This window comes from Pelodiscus sinensis, chromosome 2 (assembly GCF_052426305.1).
Source record: "Pelodiscus sinensis isolate ZL-2025 chromosome 2, ASM5242630v1, whole genome shotgun sequence".
Lineage (NCBI taxonomy): Eukaryota > Metazoa > Chordata > Testudines > Trionychidae > Pelodiscus > Pelodiscus sinensis.
Window position 1 is genome coordinate 174,875,329 of NC_143053.1, and position 18,397 is coordinate 174,893,725.

Sequence of the window (18,397 nt, forward strand, 5' to 3'; positions counted from 1 at the left end):
GAAAGGGTCACACCAATGTAACAGTGGAAAAATCAGATCCTTTATGTCATAGGCAACAAGACCCATCATTGGAATTTCATCAGCAATGCTCTAAATGTCCTTTTCTTTCTCCCCACCTGATAGAGACCATGATTACACTAAGGTGACCTCTCAGGACTTTTCAGAAAGTGGAAATGGTGTAAATGGTTACGGTGTGACAGTTCCAGTGGTAACCAGGACAGTGAGTTAACTTATTACCTCCTTATGCTAGTGAGAAGGAATCTTTCTTATGGTAGTTAGCTCTAGGTTGTTACTATTTTGCTAAATATTAAAAAAATGATGAGAGGCAACAGGAATATCCTGATGTTAGTTGAAACATGGAAAGAAATGAGGATTCCTTTCCCACGAGTCTGGTGGCATGAACCAATCAATGCCATGCATGTTACAATGGCAAATAAACAGGATTCACACTGTTGGAACACAGCCAATTAAGAAAAATATTGATTGCATTCTGGAACTATTCCCATGGTGCCACACTGTATGTGGAACTGGTGGGTGGGAGGAATGAAGGTGTGATAATTAAAAGAATTGCTATTTGATAAGTCACAAGAGCTTATGTGTCCGTTTAGCATTCTGGGAAGCTAGAATGTTCCCAGCTGCTGTGAAGACGGAATGTAGTTTGCTCCCTGGCACCTTTAGTTGGGACAAGATGAATCACAAATGCTCTAATAGTGAGTTTCCATGTCACAGTTTGCCAGATGGAGGTGGTTACTTCTCTGATTGATTGCCCCTCGAGCTACAAAGAGGTTCTCCAGCAGGCTAATGCCTTTATGTTGGCACACAACCTTCAGGGATCAGCAGGTCCTTCCTTGGTCAATACTACACTGGAATCCTTGCATAGCAATAGTATGGCTCCCCTAACAGGAAAAGGCATTGATGAGTAAAGAAGAAAGTAGTGGGAATGAACAAATGCAATATTGTACAAAAATAAACATCAATTCCCTTGCATCCCTAATAGACGTTGCTGCAAATGAATCTTCAGACACGTGCTGAGTTAACAGGCATGAACAACACAGAAACATTCTTTAGTTAAGCTCAATACTTTATAAACGCTAATTGAAAATGGAAGGAACGATGGGGGGTAGAGAGGGAGAACAGCTCTCTTTTCAAATATTGAATATGAAATCCCTGCAACAGATGAGTTTACATGCAAGCCTGCACCTCATCAGGGCAAAGAGACAGTGGAGTTATTTCCCTCAGAACACAACAGCACCAGTGCTTTGCACTGCCCAGCCAGCTTTCTCAACTGTGAGCTTTAGAATATAAACAGCCAATAAGTAAGAGCAATAACTATAGCTTCCTGCTGGGAGCTAACTCTGCCTGTCATGCATTTGCTGGGTCCTAATACAGGACAGTGAATAAAGCTTCATTACAGAACAATGGAGTTAGCTGCCAGAGCCTACAGATTTGAATAAACAACAAATAAGCAACATCTGCTCCAGCATATGTGTATGGTGAAAAAAAAAAGTCACAAAATAAAAGAATTTGTAAATGCCAAAAGCAACACTAAACTGCCAGTGCTACTGTAGAGTGAATTTTTAATTGCACATGCATACAGGCAGGCTGTGGGTATTAGTCTCACATATGTCTGGTTGCTGCCAACCTGGGAGTATAGATGAATTTAATTAAATAAGGATTATCCCTTCTCCCCAGTACAATTACTTATTTATAACAATGATAAAATTGCCTAATAAAAATTGTAATTTTTAAAAAAAACAGAGCTTGAAAACACTGCTTTTCTTGTAAGTCATTCAGGGATGTTTGGGGGTTTGAGTGTCTTTTAAAATTAAGTCTCAACCTTCTGCCAAATAAGAAAAGAAGAAGAAGGAGAAAGCTTTATCATAAAGCCTGCTGCATTTAAACAGCCAAAATCTACATTATGGAGAAATATAAAGAAGATGTACAGCAGACAGGGAATTGGCTTTCCTAGGGAAGCTAGAAAATTAAGCAATTGGACTAAAATTGAGGCCAGGCTACAGAGCCAAGGGAAAAGACCATTAGGGCAAGTACTTCAATAAGTCACCCATTTCTAATATGCTCCATTTATGCCAAACACCCTGTTGCTATTTAGCCCTGCTTCTTCAGCACCTACTTCAGCACCTCCACGGTGATACCTAGAGGTAACACAGTGGAACAGCTTCCATTCCAGCCTCTTTCCAGATACATGTAACTTATATTCCTTATAATGGTTCCTGCTGGGCAACCAAGAAAGGGTTCCCATTATTCTAAATACTATACAAACACAATGACTGGCACTCCTTGCCCCCCAAAGAGATTATAATCCACCTCTAAATTTCATAGCATTCACTTTTTGGGCTGATATTTTCCATAATGATGGTCCTATTTGGCAAAGCACTTAAGCATGTGGCTTTAAGTATATCCCTGACCTGGAACTCATTTAAAGACATACTTTAAATATACGTGTAAATCCATCACTATTCAATTTAAGTTAAGCACATGCTGAAGTGCTTTTCTGAATTGGGGCCTTAAGGCCAGATCCAAAAAGGGGACTCAGACTGAGTGGTACACCTTGCTTCCAGTGGAATTGACAGTTCCGAGTTAGGTACCTAAATATATTAGAGGTCTGGCCCTACATTTTCTTCTTTTGAAATTAAGACAAGTATCAGTAATACAAGTGTCAATAATCAGAGAAATAGATCAGAATTTAAACCACATGCAAAAATACAATTTTGGAACACCACCTTGTGTCACAGACATTAATATATAATACATGTACTATTTCCTTATATGATACTAGATTTACCTGGTGTTGTTCGAGTCCTTAACTCAATTAACTTTTTTTACTTACTCTCTCAAATATATAGCAGATGAGTTGCAAGCTTTTGCCAGCAGATGGCTGTCTACTTTACAAAATAAGATCCCATTTGCGCGGGTCCTTAACTCAATTAATTTTTGTTTTTCTTCATTTAAATCATTGTTCTGGAGAGGGGCTGGAGATGAGGAGTTCAGTAAGCAGGATGCCCTGGGGAGAGAGGACTACCCTGACTCTCTGCAGCAACTTGGGTTCCCTCCAGAGTTGTTGCAGCTCCAGCAAGCACTGCCAGGGAAGGGTTCACATCCTTCAGCTGGGTCAAGTCCGGGTTCATCTACCCATACACTCCCTAGCAAGAGTGAGGAATGCAGCAAACTGTGTACTTTCCCTTGGCTCCCTGAAGAAGGGGAACAGCCAGCAAGGTCCCCATATGAATTGGGGGGGCTTCATCTCCCTCTCCCTAAAAGGGCCCCTGGGAAGTGGAAGGGTTGGGGCTAAGGCAATTCAGCACACACTTATTTCTCTGTGTTAAACCAGAATGCAAGGTACCTGGTTTTTCCTTTACTTATACTAAGAACAATATAACTATGTGACCTGCAGCAACTAATACAATTGGGCTGCTACTAGACTGGCATGATTTTGCGCAAAAGCGGACGCTTCTGCACAAAATCTTGCTGCCTGTCTACACTGGCCACGAGTATTTGCTCAAGAACACTGACTTTGTAATGTACAAAATCAGTGGTTCTTGCACAAATACTCCGACGCTCCCACTCAGGGATAAGCCCTCTTGTGCAAGTATTCTTGTGCAAGAAGGCCAGTGTAGACAGCCACGTTAATTTCTTGCGCAAGAAAGCCCGATGGCTAAAATGGCCATCGGAGCTTTCTTGTGCAAGAGAGAGTCTACACCGGCACAGATGCTTTTACGCAAAAGCAAATCTTTTGCGCAAAGGCACATGCCAGTATAGATGCTATCTTGTGCAAATACTTTTAACGGAAAAACTTTTCCGTTAAAAGTATTTACACAAAAACATGCCAGTCTAGATGCAGCCTTGGTCATTACATGGTACAGTAAGTCACAGGAGCTGGATAAATAGTAGGGAACTCTATTTGTGAATATTTTAGCAAATCCTGAATTGGTTTCTAATTTGGCTGTGTTCACTTCTCTGTCAACACTTGTGTGGGAGCCTGTCTCTGTCTATAAAGATTCAGTTGTCATTCAGGAAGCAGATACAAAACAATACCATGACTAACCATGAGGTGACTAACGCACCATGAATAGCAAATAGGAGGACCTGATCCAAAGTCTAGTGAAGTCAATGAAGATGTGTCTACACTGCATTAAAACACATATGGCTTGTGGCAGCTTCCTAAGGCTTGCAGACCTCGCCCTGTGAGATTGTTTAATTTCCAGATAGATATTTAGGCTCAGGCTGGCACTGGAGAGGCCTCACGGTGGTCATTGTGACTTGTGATATTGGCTATATACTGCCACCAAGATGTCACCCTAGGAGAGGCCAATTCTTGTTTATATCAATGGGCTGTACAGACAATTAGTATCTATGGATATCAGGCCACTTATCTATGTGATTAAAAATGGATTTTTGCTAATTAAGGAGTTGTCTGTGCATTTAAATCATTAACACAATTTTGTTACAATATGGTAAGGTCCACTGGGATTTCTCCCTTTTATCCCTTTCTCTCTGAGCCTGAGAGTGGCAGGGAACAATCACATGGTTCTCTCCAGCTCCTGAGTTTCTCACTGCTGCTCTGAGGATTAGCTAGAGGGAGGAACATGAGAATCCTGCAAGACATTCCCTATTCTGAAGGCTGAACAGCCTGCTTCTCCAGCATTCCACAGTCATCTCTGTAGCATGGAGACACACTTTCACTTTATTGTCCATCCAGCCGTTTGTGCTTTAACCTTTAACCTCTTAATGCAGGCCTCACACCTGCAATGAATTGCATATGAGCACATCTCCAGGTACACACACAGAACACCTCTGACTTTGTGAGCAAACCTGAAATCCACCTTATTTTACTACGTGAAATGCCCATTTGATTGGCACATTTATAGTTGTGCGGCCAAACTGCATAGATGGGAGCAGTTAGAGGATGCATTGTGCAAGATAGAGAAAATTAGAAAATTAAATGTTTGGGCTTTTTTTAAAGTTGCATTTTATTTGTTACTACCCACCTGAAGTACTATCACGAGGATTTCCCCATGGAGTTTCATCCTCAAAGCTTTGGATCTAATTCAGAAAAAAGAAAAAGAAAAAGAAAAACCAGCTAATTTATTATTACAAGTCTATTCCCCTTTTAGAATTAAGAAATTTCATTTGAAATGTCAAATCTTCTTTTTGTGGCTCTTGTTTTTATTACTTTTTAGAATTTTAATCCAGGATCTAGTCTTGGTCACCCTCCAAATCCCATATTTAACTGTCAAAGGCCTTTATTCCTGTACTATACATTCAAGCTCTCGCCATGGAACTAGCTCAAATAAATGCCCCTCAGAAAATCAGTGGCATAAATCTGACCCATAGGGCCAAATTCTTGCAATGAGATGTAAGAAAGGCCAGAATTTGCTCAGAGAATGAAAGGTCATGTGTCTTTCCCACAGTAACAAGGGAAATATTGTGATGTTCCACAGGTCTCTTTAGAAACCATCATTTTTTTAAGTGTTGCCTACAGAAGCTTATGATGTCCCTAGCATATTATTTTTGACATTGAGGTAGTGTCTATGGACAACAGTCAGGCTACGTCTAGACTGCAGCACTTTCCCGGGATCCCGGAAACGCAATGCCGCATCCAAGGAACACGTGCACTTTTCAGGAAAAAAATTCAGAAAAGCAGACACATTCTTTCACCATCCCTGTAAACCTCGTTTTACGAGGAAGAAAGGATGGCTTGAAAGAGCAGGTTTTCTGAAGTTTGGTGCCATGTAGACGCACCAAATTTCAGAAAAGCCATTTTCGAAAGAAAAGTAGAAAAAGATACTCAAATTGTGGTTTGCAATTTGCGTATCTTTCTCTGATTTTTCTTTGTAGTCTAGACCTAGCCTTGTAGACCAGGGTCCCACTGAGCAAATACAGAAGAAAGACAGAACTTGAACCAAGAATCTTACAATCTAATAGAACCATATCATAACCCTTTGAAGACAATATATTCAGTGATATAACCAAACAACCTTAGATTTTGCATACAGATATCTTTGATTTCAATTGAATCTCCACATAGTAGTAGTAATAGTAGTAGTAGTAGTAGCACTCAAAACCTCCTATATATGAAATGGTGCCCCACTGTACTAGGTGCTCATCAAAATGTATGCAGCTAGTTTGGCCCTTTTAATTCCCTGTGCTGAGCCACACTCCCTCAGAAGGGTACAAGTGTGTCACATGTTTTTCTATAAGAGACGTGATGAGCAAGGCAGAGACATCACCCCAATTTTGAAGTCAGAGCTTAGTATTTTTCTTAGCTACTGAAGGTGGATGTGGGCTGGAACAAAAAAATCCTTGTAGCAAAATAAAATCTTGAAACAGTACTTAGATGAACCAGCCTCCTCTCCATGGGTCCAGGATCCTACTCCTTCCTATGATGACCTTTTTTTGAACATCTCTTCAACGTAGAAATCCTCCTTAAGCTGCTGTCATCTTCTATGGAGTAGGTGTGCCACCTCCCACTCAAATTTCTGTAGGGGGGTGGTGGCTAATCCTCTCCCTATTTTCTTTGTTTCCAGGGAGACCTAATTGTTGACATTCTTCCCCTATCATCAGCCTTTGGGTGGCTGGGAAGATAAGCCTGCTTCTCTGGGCATCATATTAGTATTGCCAGCATGGGGCAGTAGCCTTCCTGGACTTCTTTCTGTGACAATGGGAACAGGCAGCTACGCTCCCACTGTTGCAGTTGTATACTGTTCTTATGTAACACTCAGCCTGACAAACACTCCAGGTTGTGCTGCGCCACTCTGACCTTATCAGCGTTCCATCTCTCCTAATATGTGTTGACAGCAGACAGGGAACTAGAGGCATTCCATGGAATGTGGCTCAGAGGACAAGTCAGTGTGCCGAATGATCTTGTTTTTAGGATGCAGAACTTAAAGAACAACTGCTGGATCATATACTTGTTGTTGCAATCATGGCTTTTTAAGCACCAGTGACAAATTTTCTGACAGCCATTTAAATCTAAATTGAAACCCTAAACATCCTATAACACACAAAGAAAGGGCTCTGGAGTCTCTCCATAGTGAAAACATTTTACTTTAGCTCTCCTCTTGAACCAAAAAAGCCTGATCTATTCATGTATTGATCATCTGTTTATGCACTCTTATACAGTACACTGATACCTGACTTACCTCTTCCATTTCAAATGAATCTGGAGGCTTGCCCTTTAGAGCTGACACCCTTCTGAGCATGTTGGTCAAGAGCAAATTGGACTCCTTCCTTGGTCTGTCTTTGACAACCCTCTCTGATGCAGAAGAAAGCTGGGGCTGCTCTATAGGCATATATGACAAAAACTGAGATTTCCCTATGGGAGCCTGTGGCAGCTGGGATAACGTTAGTGCACCATCCTCAGTGGAAGACTGTTCCTCTGCCAGACCCACCAAGGTATTATTTTCTGAAAAGCATGTCCTAATTGTTCTGCACCTGTCCGTCTCGGCAGAGGTGGGAGACGGTTCTTCTCTATCCTTGAATGACACTAAAATTCCAGACGTCTGAGGGCTCCTTTGACAAACAGTTGCCTGTCTGGAAGCTTTTCTCAGGAGCTGACCTAGCCTTCTCTGCTTTGCTCGTGTGGCCTTAGCTTTGTTCCTCTGAATGTCCATCATGCTCTTTTCTTCCCCACTACTCTCCTCTGGTTTCTGCTGCTGGGTGTTAACGCCATTCAGCAAAGAGGAGAAGACACTAGTCACCTGATCCAGGACCTCCAGTTGTCGAAAACGCCCTTAAGTTTGATGGAAAGGGAGGAAATGGTAAATTGTTAGAACAGAGTAATTCAGTGGGTTACACACAGTTGTCAAGGTGGTTCAACATTTCCCCTTTGCTTTTCTTCAAAGAGACTGAGAATTCTTCAAAAAACAGAGCTTCTCTAGAACCCTTTATTATTGATTCTTTTTAAAATTCATATTTTAAAGTGGTTTGAAGAGTGGTTTCCAAAATTCTGCAACCAAAATCTAAGGGCATATATAAAGAGGTGAATGAATATGACTTAGGGAGCTTAACTTGAGACTCAGAAATTCAGCAAGGAACTTAAACGTGCTTAAGTTCACTCTCTCTGAGCTACACTATGGACCTTTTAAAATTTACACCATGTTAGCAGTTAAAATGGGACTTAAAGAGCCCTTAATGTAAATGAGAATCACTTCTTAAATGTTTTCTTGAATAGAGATGGATTTAGGTGTTAAAAGATAAACACATACTTGAGTGTTTTGCTAAATCCGGGGCATGCATATCAATTTAGCTGAATTGTATATTTGAAACGATTGACTACTTTGTGGAGCACAATTAATTTAAAAACTTTTTCACTATTAAGGAACACATTAAGGGCCTGAACCAAAGTTCTCTGAAGTTAGCCAGAGTCTTCCCATTGACCTCAATGGGGTTTTAGATCAGGCTTATAATGGCTTGATTGTGTAACTCTTAAATCAAGTAGTCTTACAAGAACAGTTTCATGGAGCTCAATATGTCTTCTTGTGTCAATACTACTCAGCATAAGTAAGGGCTTCAGAAATCAAGCCTCAAGTTCTCAAATACTATAAGATAGATCTGAGTACAGTATTAAGACTTAGTAACAATTTGTACTATGAGTCACCCTACTTAGCTCAATTGGTCTACTCAGAGAACTGTGCTACTCTATGAATAAAGGTATCAGAATCAGTTCTCAAATATTTACAGCTGGCTGTCATCCAAGACCCCTGTAAAATGCATAAGCCCTTTAACTGATAGCAATTAAGTACTGTAATTTATTGCAATAAATAGTGCACTATATTAAGCAATACAATCCCTACAGACTCTCTTCTTATTTTCAGAGAAAAGAAAACAAGAAGTGTATTGTCCTCCACTGACACAGCAGAATGTGCACACACAGAAGTTTCATAAGGTTCCCACAGCTTGTTAAGCTTATTAAGTCTCTGTAATTTGTTGGTGAATATTATTCCACAGCATAACAGCCAAAGGGAAATGATTTAATTTTTCATCTGTTTTATTAAATAAATTAAATAAGCAAAGAATTTTGGAGATTTCCATCATTGTAAAATAGCAGGTTATCGATTAAAAGAGCTGCAACACCGCTGTGTGTGTATTGTGTCCCACACCCTTCCTGAGGCAATGAATATGTCAAAAAGGCTCCTGATTCCTTTAGAAATTCACTGAGGAGAATAGATGGCAAAGTTCTCACAGTCTTGGCTTCCATTTCTCCTTGTGAGCAGCCAAATTTATTTCATGTATTCACATGCAGACTGTTAAAGCCACTTCGCTGATGATTAGACAACAAGGGGATGTTTAACATGGCTCTGAGCTGGGCCTGGGCATCAGGGACCAATATCATGATACTGAATTCCTGACTCTTACCATTTCACTGTGAGACTCATGTTTTTCCAAGCAATGCCTGCTTTTTAACTTCAGAGGAGGATTTTACCATCCAAAGCCTTTAAGGACAATGACAAAGCTTTCACCAATTATGGCTAAAAACTGATTACTGGTATACAGAGTACACAATTGTTTTTTGTGATATAAATGTTTTATTGGCATGAATTTGGGATGATGGCCTGACAGACTTATAATTTTGAATTATCAGCAATACTGTCACCTATTCCTTGAATAAAACATATATTCTCACTATTGTGCATTGCTAGGCTATTACCATATCAGGATGTTGAAAGCTCAACTACTTATCTCTTTTGAATTACTAGTGACAGGAACTGTCTAACATTTCTGATTTACATCAGCAACACCTTTTTATGGTTTAAATAGATTGCTAAAGCAACACATGTCAAAAACTACTTCCCTCGCTTTATGACAGCTAATGAATGAATCAAATGATGAGGGGAAAAGAGGAGTAAACAATAATTCACTAATTGTTCATGTAATCAACGCACAGGGCCACATCCATCCCTTGAGTAACTACACTGATTTCAGTCAAGTCACTGGAAGAACCATATCATATTGTTTCAATGCATAATCCTCCCCATGCAGGCAGTCCCACTGATTTCAGTAGGAGCTCTCCCATGGGTAATGTTTAAACATGTGACTAAGATGAGTAGATCTGAATTTAGCCCGCATTACTTACAGAGCTTTTAGCTCTTTTCCTAAATACTAAGCACCCAACACTGCAAATCTTTACTCACTCAAGTAATCCTTGCCCAGGCATGCAATCCCACTCAAGTCAATTAGACTACTTATATGAATTAGGGCATATTAATGTAACAACTGCAAGATCCTGACTACAGTACAATTATCCCCACAGCTACTTACACCACAGCTGTTATGTGTAGTGTAGGGTCACGTCTACACTACGAGTTTTCACGGCAAAAAATATGATAATGAGATCCGTATGCCCCTCGATCTTGCGGAAAAAGGGGGCTTTGCACAAAAAGAAAATGTCCATATTGCTTGTTTTTGCACAAAAACCCCTAGCACAAAAACCCCTAGAAAATATGCGAATGAGATTGCAACTCACACAAATGAGTCCCTCATTAGCATATTTTTTGCCAAGAAAACTTGTAGTGTAGACATAGCCTAGATGAGATTTGAAGGCCAGGGTAGTCATTAGGTAGATTGTGGGCCAAATCTAGCCCACCAGACACTTTTTGAATGAACCCCAAAATATTTTTATTTACTGCTTATTATCATTATTATCATTTGTAATTATTATTATTTTCTCTGGAGCCTGAACCTTGACTATATCTTGATCAAGAAATTTGGATCTTGACACAAATAGATTACCTCTGCATTAAGGAATGGAGTTGAGACACCTGAATTTGCAGTTGTTCTATCATTATCTTAGAATAATTATGTCGCTAACAAGCCCACTGATGTAATTATATTGCACATGTAATCTGGTCATTGTCTAAGGATTTGTAAGGTTGGATCTTGAATAGCTGAGGGGGAAAACACATTTTAGTTTTTCTTTACCTAAATCCCAAGTTAAATTGTCTAGAAGACTGTGGTATAAGGATTTAGAGTCTCATAAGTGCCCATCACTGAAATGAATGACGGGCTGTTAAAACTTTTAGTGTTGAGTGGAAATTTTCCCACAAAATATTTTTAACTGGAAAATGCAGTTTCTGCAAAAATATTTTGATCAAAAATTAGATTTTGCTTTTTTATGTGCAGAGAAAATCATAATGAGATATTTAATTTTCGTTCACGTCATCTTGGTTTGTCGAATGGAAATGCTTCATTTCAGATTATCTCAATGATGTATTGCAGACTCCCTTCTTTGTGATCGGTCAAGGAAGTCATAAGACCACAGTATGTCATGAGAGATGTCACATGGTGGGGGGAATCTAGCTCATAAAGAAGAATGGGTGCATGAAGCACCCAAATAGCAATGTCAATGAGGCACCAGGGATGCTCAGGAGGACAACAGATGAATGTCAAAATGAAAGGAAATGGTTTAGATTTGGGAATGTTGAAACATTTTCTTTGGCTCAGATATATTGAACTGAAATGTTTTGGCCTTTCTGAAACAATCATTTTTAGAATGTTCCATCTCACAAAATATTGACATTGATAAATGTTGATGCTCTGTGAAATTCCATGAGACAGAAGTTCTAATATTTGAACAGCTCTAGGAATTTAACAGAAAATAGGAACTTCACACATATGCCCTCTTCTCTAAGCAATCTTCCCTCTGTTCCAGTGAGTCACACGATAAATTGCACTCGGGATTTTAGAGTCAAAATATTAAATTATCAGAGATATATAGAAGAGCTTCAGAAATGCAGCATTTAACATATGCAGAATATGACAGAATAACTTGGGAAACCTCCATATTGATGATCCATGCATCTCAAATCAGACATGCAAAAAAAATCAAAGAGGAGGAGGAAGACAGAAGGAGAATGGAGTGAGTGAGAAATGTAAGAAATTAAACTGTCTTCTAAACTGTGGTGTTGTCTGGCCATTCATTCCCAGCAAAGTCCTTTCCCATCTGAGGAGGACTTGAATCAGCTAGATTTTCTAAAGATTTCAGCTCCTATTTAGACACCACAATAAGTGCTAGATTTTCAAAACAGCTCAGCATGCTGGGTGCTTAGCTCTTACAAAAATCTGGCCATCTGTGTCACACAAGGAGCTGCTGGCTGCTGAGCACTAATGAAAAATCAGAGCCGAAACCTTGGCTCCACTGAAGTGAATGGGAGTTTGGCCAGTGATTTAGCGGGAGCCAGGATTTCACCTCTGGTTTTTATTGAGGTGCCCAAAGGACAGCTGAGCTCTTGAAAATCTGGCTTCAGTTGTAGATGCTGAACTCTTTTGAAAATCTGGCTCAGTGACTACACCGAAGAATCAATTACCACCGATCAAACAGAAGCACCAACAAATAATGCACCAACAAGCAGCAAATGCATTTGAAAAGGTCAGTCCAGCAATTAAACAGCTCTAGAAACCCAGGAAAATAATAAATCTGGCTTTACTATGGAAGCCAAACCCACGGTTTATTCTTGCAATATGGCCACCCAACAGGCAAACCCAAACAGAAAAGGACTGCACTGAGAAATTAATAGCTGGGAGATTTAAAAAAACAACAACAACCCTATGGAGACCACTCTGCCTAGTCAGACAGACAAATTTCATCACAGTCGTTTGCTCTTTCATTCTGTTTTCCTCATCTTGTTCACTCTTTCCCTTTTCTTCCCTCCTTTAATCTGTCCTTCTGCCTCACTCTTTCCTTGCAGTCTCATTGATTTTCTTCATTCTCACTCCTCCCCTCCATTTGAGGGAATTCTCTCAGTCATGAGCCAACTGCACCCAATGGGTGGGTTTGCTGTAAACATTTAGATGAGTGCTTGGGTCTATGGAACATTTTTTGTAAGGATGGACTCTTTTGTTGCATTTCTCATTCATTCATGTACAGCTTACTTGATGAAGCTTCTGAATGGGAAGAACAACAAGGAGTCCTGTGGCACCTTAAAGACTAACAGATTTATTTGGGAATGAGTTTTCATGGGCAAAGACTCACTTCATAAAATGCATGAGTTAGATGCGGATTCAGATTAACACAGTTACCCCACTGAATAGGAAGGCAGCCTGTATGTCTGAGATCCTGCATCACTGAAAATCTCAGGAGCAAACAAACTCTTAAAGCCATCTGGCTACCCTTGTGCCGCAGACAGGAGTGGAAACTGCAAGAATAAGAATTGCAGACTTGGAAAGACATTGCAGACATAGTCCAGATTTTTTTTAAAAATGGAAGGGGGGTCTGAGCAATGGAGGGAGGAAAGGGACCGTGTGACCAGTTGTGTGTGGCAATATGGACTGAACTAAAGCACCATAAAATGGAAAGCATTGTGAAAAAAATCCCCCTTTCCTTTAAAAGGTCAAAATCTGTAATTTCAAAAAACTCAAAAAGTCAACCAGCTGTAATGCTGAGCCTGAAGAAGAGATTCTCACTGCTCTGCTGGTGGCAGGTTGTAATGCTGGGACTGGGAAGGTTTTGGAAGACGATGGAGCAGTACCTTGACAGCACAGGGCATACCCAATTGCATGCAAAGGCACAAGACAAGACTGAGTGAAGGTAAGTGATGTAGTGACATGATCTACCTAGCTTTGGTTTTTATGGGACTTAAATCGCCACAGTTACTTGGAGTATGGTATACTAAAAAACATGGGTCCGGATTTTGGTAGTTCTACTTGAGTTAGATACTTCAACACTTCTTCATATGTAGTTCCATTGGCTTCAGTGGGACTATTAGTTGATTTGGTTAGTCTTCAGCATAAATATCAGCAAATTTGAATTAGAAGTTGGCCCACAAAGACCATAAGGTATGGTCACAATCCTAATATCGTGTCTATACTGAAGATGAACTGTTTGTAAACCAGGAGGAAATGTTATGATCATCTAGTCTGACCTCTTGCAAAACACAAGCCTGTGAATTTAATGAAGTAATTTCTGCATCAAGACCATAACTTCAGGTTGATCTAGAACAGTGATTTTCAAACTATTTTTCTTATGACCCGTTGAAGAAAATTGCTGATGCCCATGACCCAACATAATTTGACTACAGTGTGGGCTCTGGAGTGGGACTGAGGATGAAAGCTTTGGGGCATCAGAGGGAGCTCCAGCTTTAGGGGTGGGGCAGGAGGGACTTACCTTGTGCAGCTCCCAGTGAGCGATGCAACAAGAATGATACTGCAGGCTTCCTGCCTCACCTGGCACTGCAGACCATGCATGCTGTGCCCCAGAAGCAGCCAGCAACAGGTTCCCAGCCAATGGGGATACAGAGCTAGTGCTCAGGGCAGGGGCAGCGCATGGAGCCCTGGGCTTTCTTCTGCCTCCTGCCCTCATCTAGGAGCCAGGCCTGCCTTAGAACCCGCACTGGTCACCTGATCCCCCTGCAGCAATGAGACCCAGTGTCTCACATTTCATGACCCATTACTGAGTTGCGACCTATAGTTTGAAAATCACTGATCTAGAACACATCTTTTAGAAAGACCTTCATTTAAAGACTTCAAAATACCACATCAGTAGGTAGCTCGTTGACATTTTCTTTCCACATATAAATATATAACTTTACACTGATCAAGTCACCTCTTAACTTGCTCTTTGATTAGTTAAATGGATTGGTCATCTTAAGTTTATTACTGTAAACCAGGTTTTCCAGTCCTCAACTTATTGTTATTGCTTTTTCTCTGAATCCTTTCACATTTTCAATATCCCCAGAATACTTGGTGCAAAAACATAAAAAACTGATTGTTCAAATGTGTGTCCCAAACTTGTGCTTAAAAACAAACAAACCAACCAACCAACCTCTAACATGTCTGCATCATGTTTCTCCTTTAGTACAGAGACCTTCTCTGTGAAGTGAACGCTGCATTGCTGGATCTCTATAGGATTTACCTGGCATTGCCTGGATGCTGGTGGGGGCTCAGAGTAGGGAGTGTGGAGGGGTGCAGCAGTCGGGGTAGGGGACTGGGAGATGCAGAACTCAGGGCCGGGGATTGGGAGATGCAAGAGTCAGGGCAGAGGGCTGGCGGGGGTGCAAAGCAGGGGACTCAGGGCAGGGGAGAGGGTGCAGAGTCAAGGTGAAAGGGCTACAAGAATCAGGGCAGAAGGGGCTCAGACCAAGGGGTTTAGGGCAGTGGGCTGGGAAGTGGGGGAGGGTTACCAGGGTTAGCCATGGTAGCAAGGGTGGCATTGCTCCACCTGCAGCTCCTCCCAGAGGCCCAAGGTTCTGCTGCCTTGGCAGCTCCTCCTAAGAGGAGGGAGGAGGCTGGCAGCTCATCCCAGGGGGCCTAGGGCTGCACTTCCCAGCCCTCCCAGCCAGCAGTTCCTGGAGGGGGGCTGTCTCCACTGCCAGCCTGCCCAGTCATCCCAGCAGCTCTACTCAGGGGCCAGGGGCCAGGGGCCAGGGGCCAGGGGCAGGGCTCTGCCGTAGTTCCCAGCTTCCTAGCTTGTACTAATGGGTGTGGGGTTGAGGGGGTGGGCCAAGTGTCTCCTCCAGAGGGGCATGTCTGGGCTGAAGTTTCTGAGCCCCTAACATCTCCAGAGGGGTGTTGGGGCATGTTTCTCAGCATCCCCTGCATCTCCTCCAGAGGGGACTGGGCCCAGGCTGCAGTTTCTGCTCCCCCAGCATCTCCGGAGGGGGGGGGGGGAACTGCACTGCTTAGCCACAGGGGTAGTCCCGGGAGGGCCCTGATCGTGGAGCTGATGGGACTCTCCCCTGTCCAAAACTAAGGCTGAGAGCCAGAGAGTGGGGTTTGGAGCAGGGGGACCACTTACCCTGGCCGATGGCCAGTAAGATGGCAAGCCCCAGTCCCAGATGGCCATTGTCTTGCTAGTGCAGCTGCTCCCAGTGGTGACTCAGCAGTATCACTTTCCTCTGATCAGCCCCCCCCCCCCAGTTCCATGTTAAGGAAAACAATTCCATTCCAGGCACTTCCCATTTTCCTGGCACAACCAAACCCAGACCTTACTTTAAGTTAGGATAAGAGGAAGCTGCCTACCAAGTTTGGTGGTCCTAGCTCTTACCATTTAGGAGTTGTTGAACAAACAGACGCGTGGACAGAGAGACAGAGACAGACAGATGCATATTTCTAAAATATATAGATAAATGCAATTTAAAAAATAATAGCCCAGTCAGTGAAATTTTCAAATAGTTGTAGATGATGTTACATTTTGGGGCCTGTTTACCCTATAAAATAGTTATGTTAGAAGCTCAGGTTATGGATGCAGTTTAATTGTATTTATCATGTAAGGAAGAAGTTATTCTGTAAGTTTGCAGAACTGTATTTATGTTTGTGGAACATGGTCCCAGGCCTCATTCATTTTCCTTCTCTCTCCCTGCCTCTGCTTTGCATCTTTGATTAAACATTTCCCTACTTACCGTATAAATTGGGATTCTCAATGTCCATACGCTGTTTTTGAGCTTCCAGAAAGACTCGGATGTTGATTCCTTTTGCAACGGAAGCATTACTGATGAATCGAGAAGGGATTTTAGTGCAAATGTCAGGTTCTTCTGTTCCAAACCCCAAATCTAGTAGAATCTCAACTGGATCCTTTTCCCAGAGTTTCAGCCATTCAGTGATGCTGTGGAGAGAACCAAGACAATTTATATAATTGTCCTGGCATCTCCCTTCTTTTTGTTTATTTATTACCTGGTTTTGCCTTTGCTCAGAAATTCTATTTCCTTTCTCCATCTCACAAGGGCAGAGTTTTGGGAGGACGGGGGGAGGGGAGGGCAACATCAATGAGTCATGCTTTTTCATCCCATTCCCCAGACTATCAGGGAGCGAGGGGAAAGTACCTACATTCCATGCACGACTCTCTCACTGGCTGGTGAAGGGAGGGAGCAGAGGAGTAAATCACAGAATGCAAGTACTTTTCCCTCACTCCCTGATAGTCCAGGAAACAGGATGAAAAAGCAAGATGCGTCCCGGTGCACATGGCTGCTGCCTCCCCTCGCCCTCCCAAAACTCCGCCCTTACCATCTCACTCTCCCAACACTACTCTCTAATGATAATTGATTTCTTGCAGTACAGAGGCACATGATTTTATTCTCCCAGGGATACATTAGACTGGAAAGCTAAGGTAGCTGCATACTACTCAGCAAGAAGAACATATACAGAAGTTGATGTTCCTATAGATAGAGGATTTCAATTCACATCACTGGTAAGCCACACACTACAGCAATTTAGTCTTCCTCACGCTGCCTCAAAACTCACCTGGGGACTGACCCAAAGCCCTCTCATATTAATGGAAAGCTTATCAATGGACTATGGATCAAATACCTTGAAATCAGCAGAGGGCCATTTTGTTCTCATTGAAGTGAATGAGAAAACTCTCATGAACGTCAATGGGAGCAGGATTGGCGGTCAGGGCATCTTTATCCTTTATGCTCAATATATTAGGTTTTTGATTCTCACATGTTTGTCAGTCTCTCGATGGGACTTAAAATATCTGGAAACCACTAACCTTTTTGGTGCACTAGAAAGAGACTGGGATGAGTTGAAACTGTTCCACCTTGACATAACAGGAGTTTCTGAAAACTGATGCAGAGATCTACAGGAGTTGTAAAAAGCAACAATGAAGCATGTTTACTTTTGTGGTCCTCTGGGATGTCATTATGATTTTATTCCCAAGTAAACATTTGCATTTTGTCTTAGTTTATAATGGTACATAATATCAAGGCCTTAGAAGAAGAGCAGATATGATACTGTGGCAATACACTTATTCTCAAGAACAGTATGTTACAGTAGGTGTTAGAATGTAGGTGTTAGGTACCAGTAAATGCTAATTATAAAGGTGGCAGAATGTCTCGCTTCTGACAGATGGTGCATCTTTGGGGAACCTTTAGGGAGCACAGTTTCTCTAGCCACCTACTTCTGAAGGATATAATTGCTGTTAACGAAGAATAGGTTCAGTAAGTAGCAACAGCAGGAACTACATTTCAGATTACATCTTGATTCTTTACATAGTTATGGTTTCTAACTGTTTTTGTAGCAAATAATCTGGATAACGATGACTGTTTTTAAGGGGTTATTCATTGCAAAATGAACATTCTATAATCTAGTAGGGTTTTTTCTAAGGTACAAAATTTGTGCTTCTGTAATAGATGGACTTGGCTTTACCCACTTGTATCTAAGCTAATTAGGGGCATTAATAAAGTTATGGGTGAAAAGTTGAGCCTTTCTTTGTCCTTCCAAGATGCCCCACAAAAGACTCACATAGAGCTTAGGTCTTGTACAAAGGTACTAATGTTTAAAAAAAGCAAAAAAGCAATTTACAGGTTTTGCTGCTTTTTTCCCCCAAAAGTCTTGAATATAAAATTCCTTCCTTTATAAAAACAAATATCTAACACAGCCATGCATTGTCTGAAACTTACCTCATATAACTTTGCACAGTCATTTGCACCATTCCTGGGATAACCAA

The 18,397-nt window shown here is 41.4% G+C and overlaps 1 protein-coding gene across 1 annotated transcript in view; it reads right to left on the reverse strand.

Moving 5' to 3' along the window:
• Positions 1-18,397, reverse strand: part of ITPRID1 (ITPR interacting domain containing 1) — a 52,176-nt gene extending 33,779 nt beyond the window's left edge. The window contains exons 1-5 of the mRNA XM_089776559.1: positions 18,351-18,397; positions 17,441-17,527; positions 16,353-16,555; positions 7,161-7,750; positions 5,007-5,061 (exon numbers count right to left, since the gene is read on the reverse strand). Of these exons, the coding sequence (XP_089632685.1) occupies positions 5,007-5,061; positions 7,161-7,750; positions 16,353-16,555; positions 17,441-17,527; positions 18,351-18,382 (967 nt within the window). The 5' untranslated portion in view covers positions 18,383-18,397. The remainder of the gene's footprint in view (positions 1-5,006; positions 5,062-7,160; positions 7,751-16,352; positions 16,556-17,440; positions 17,528-18,350) is intronic.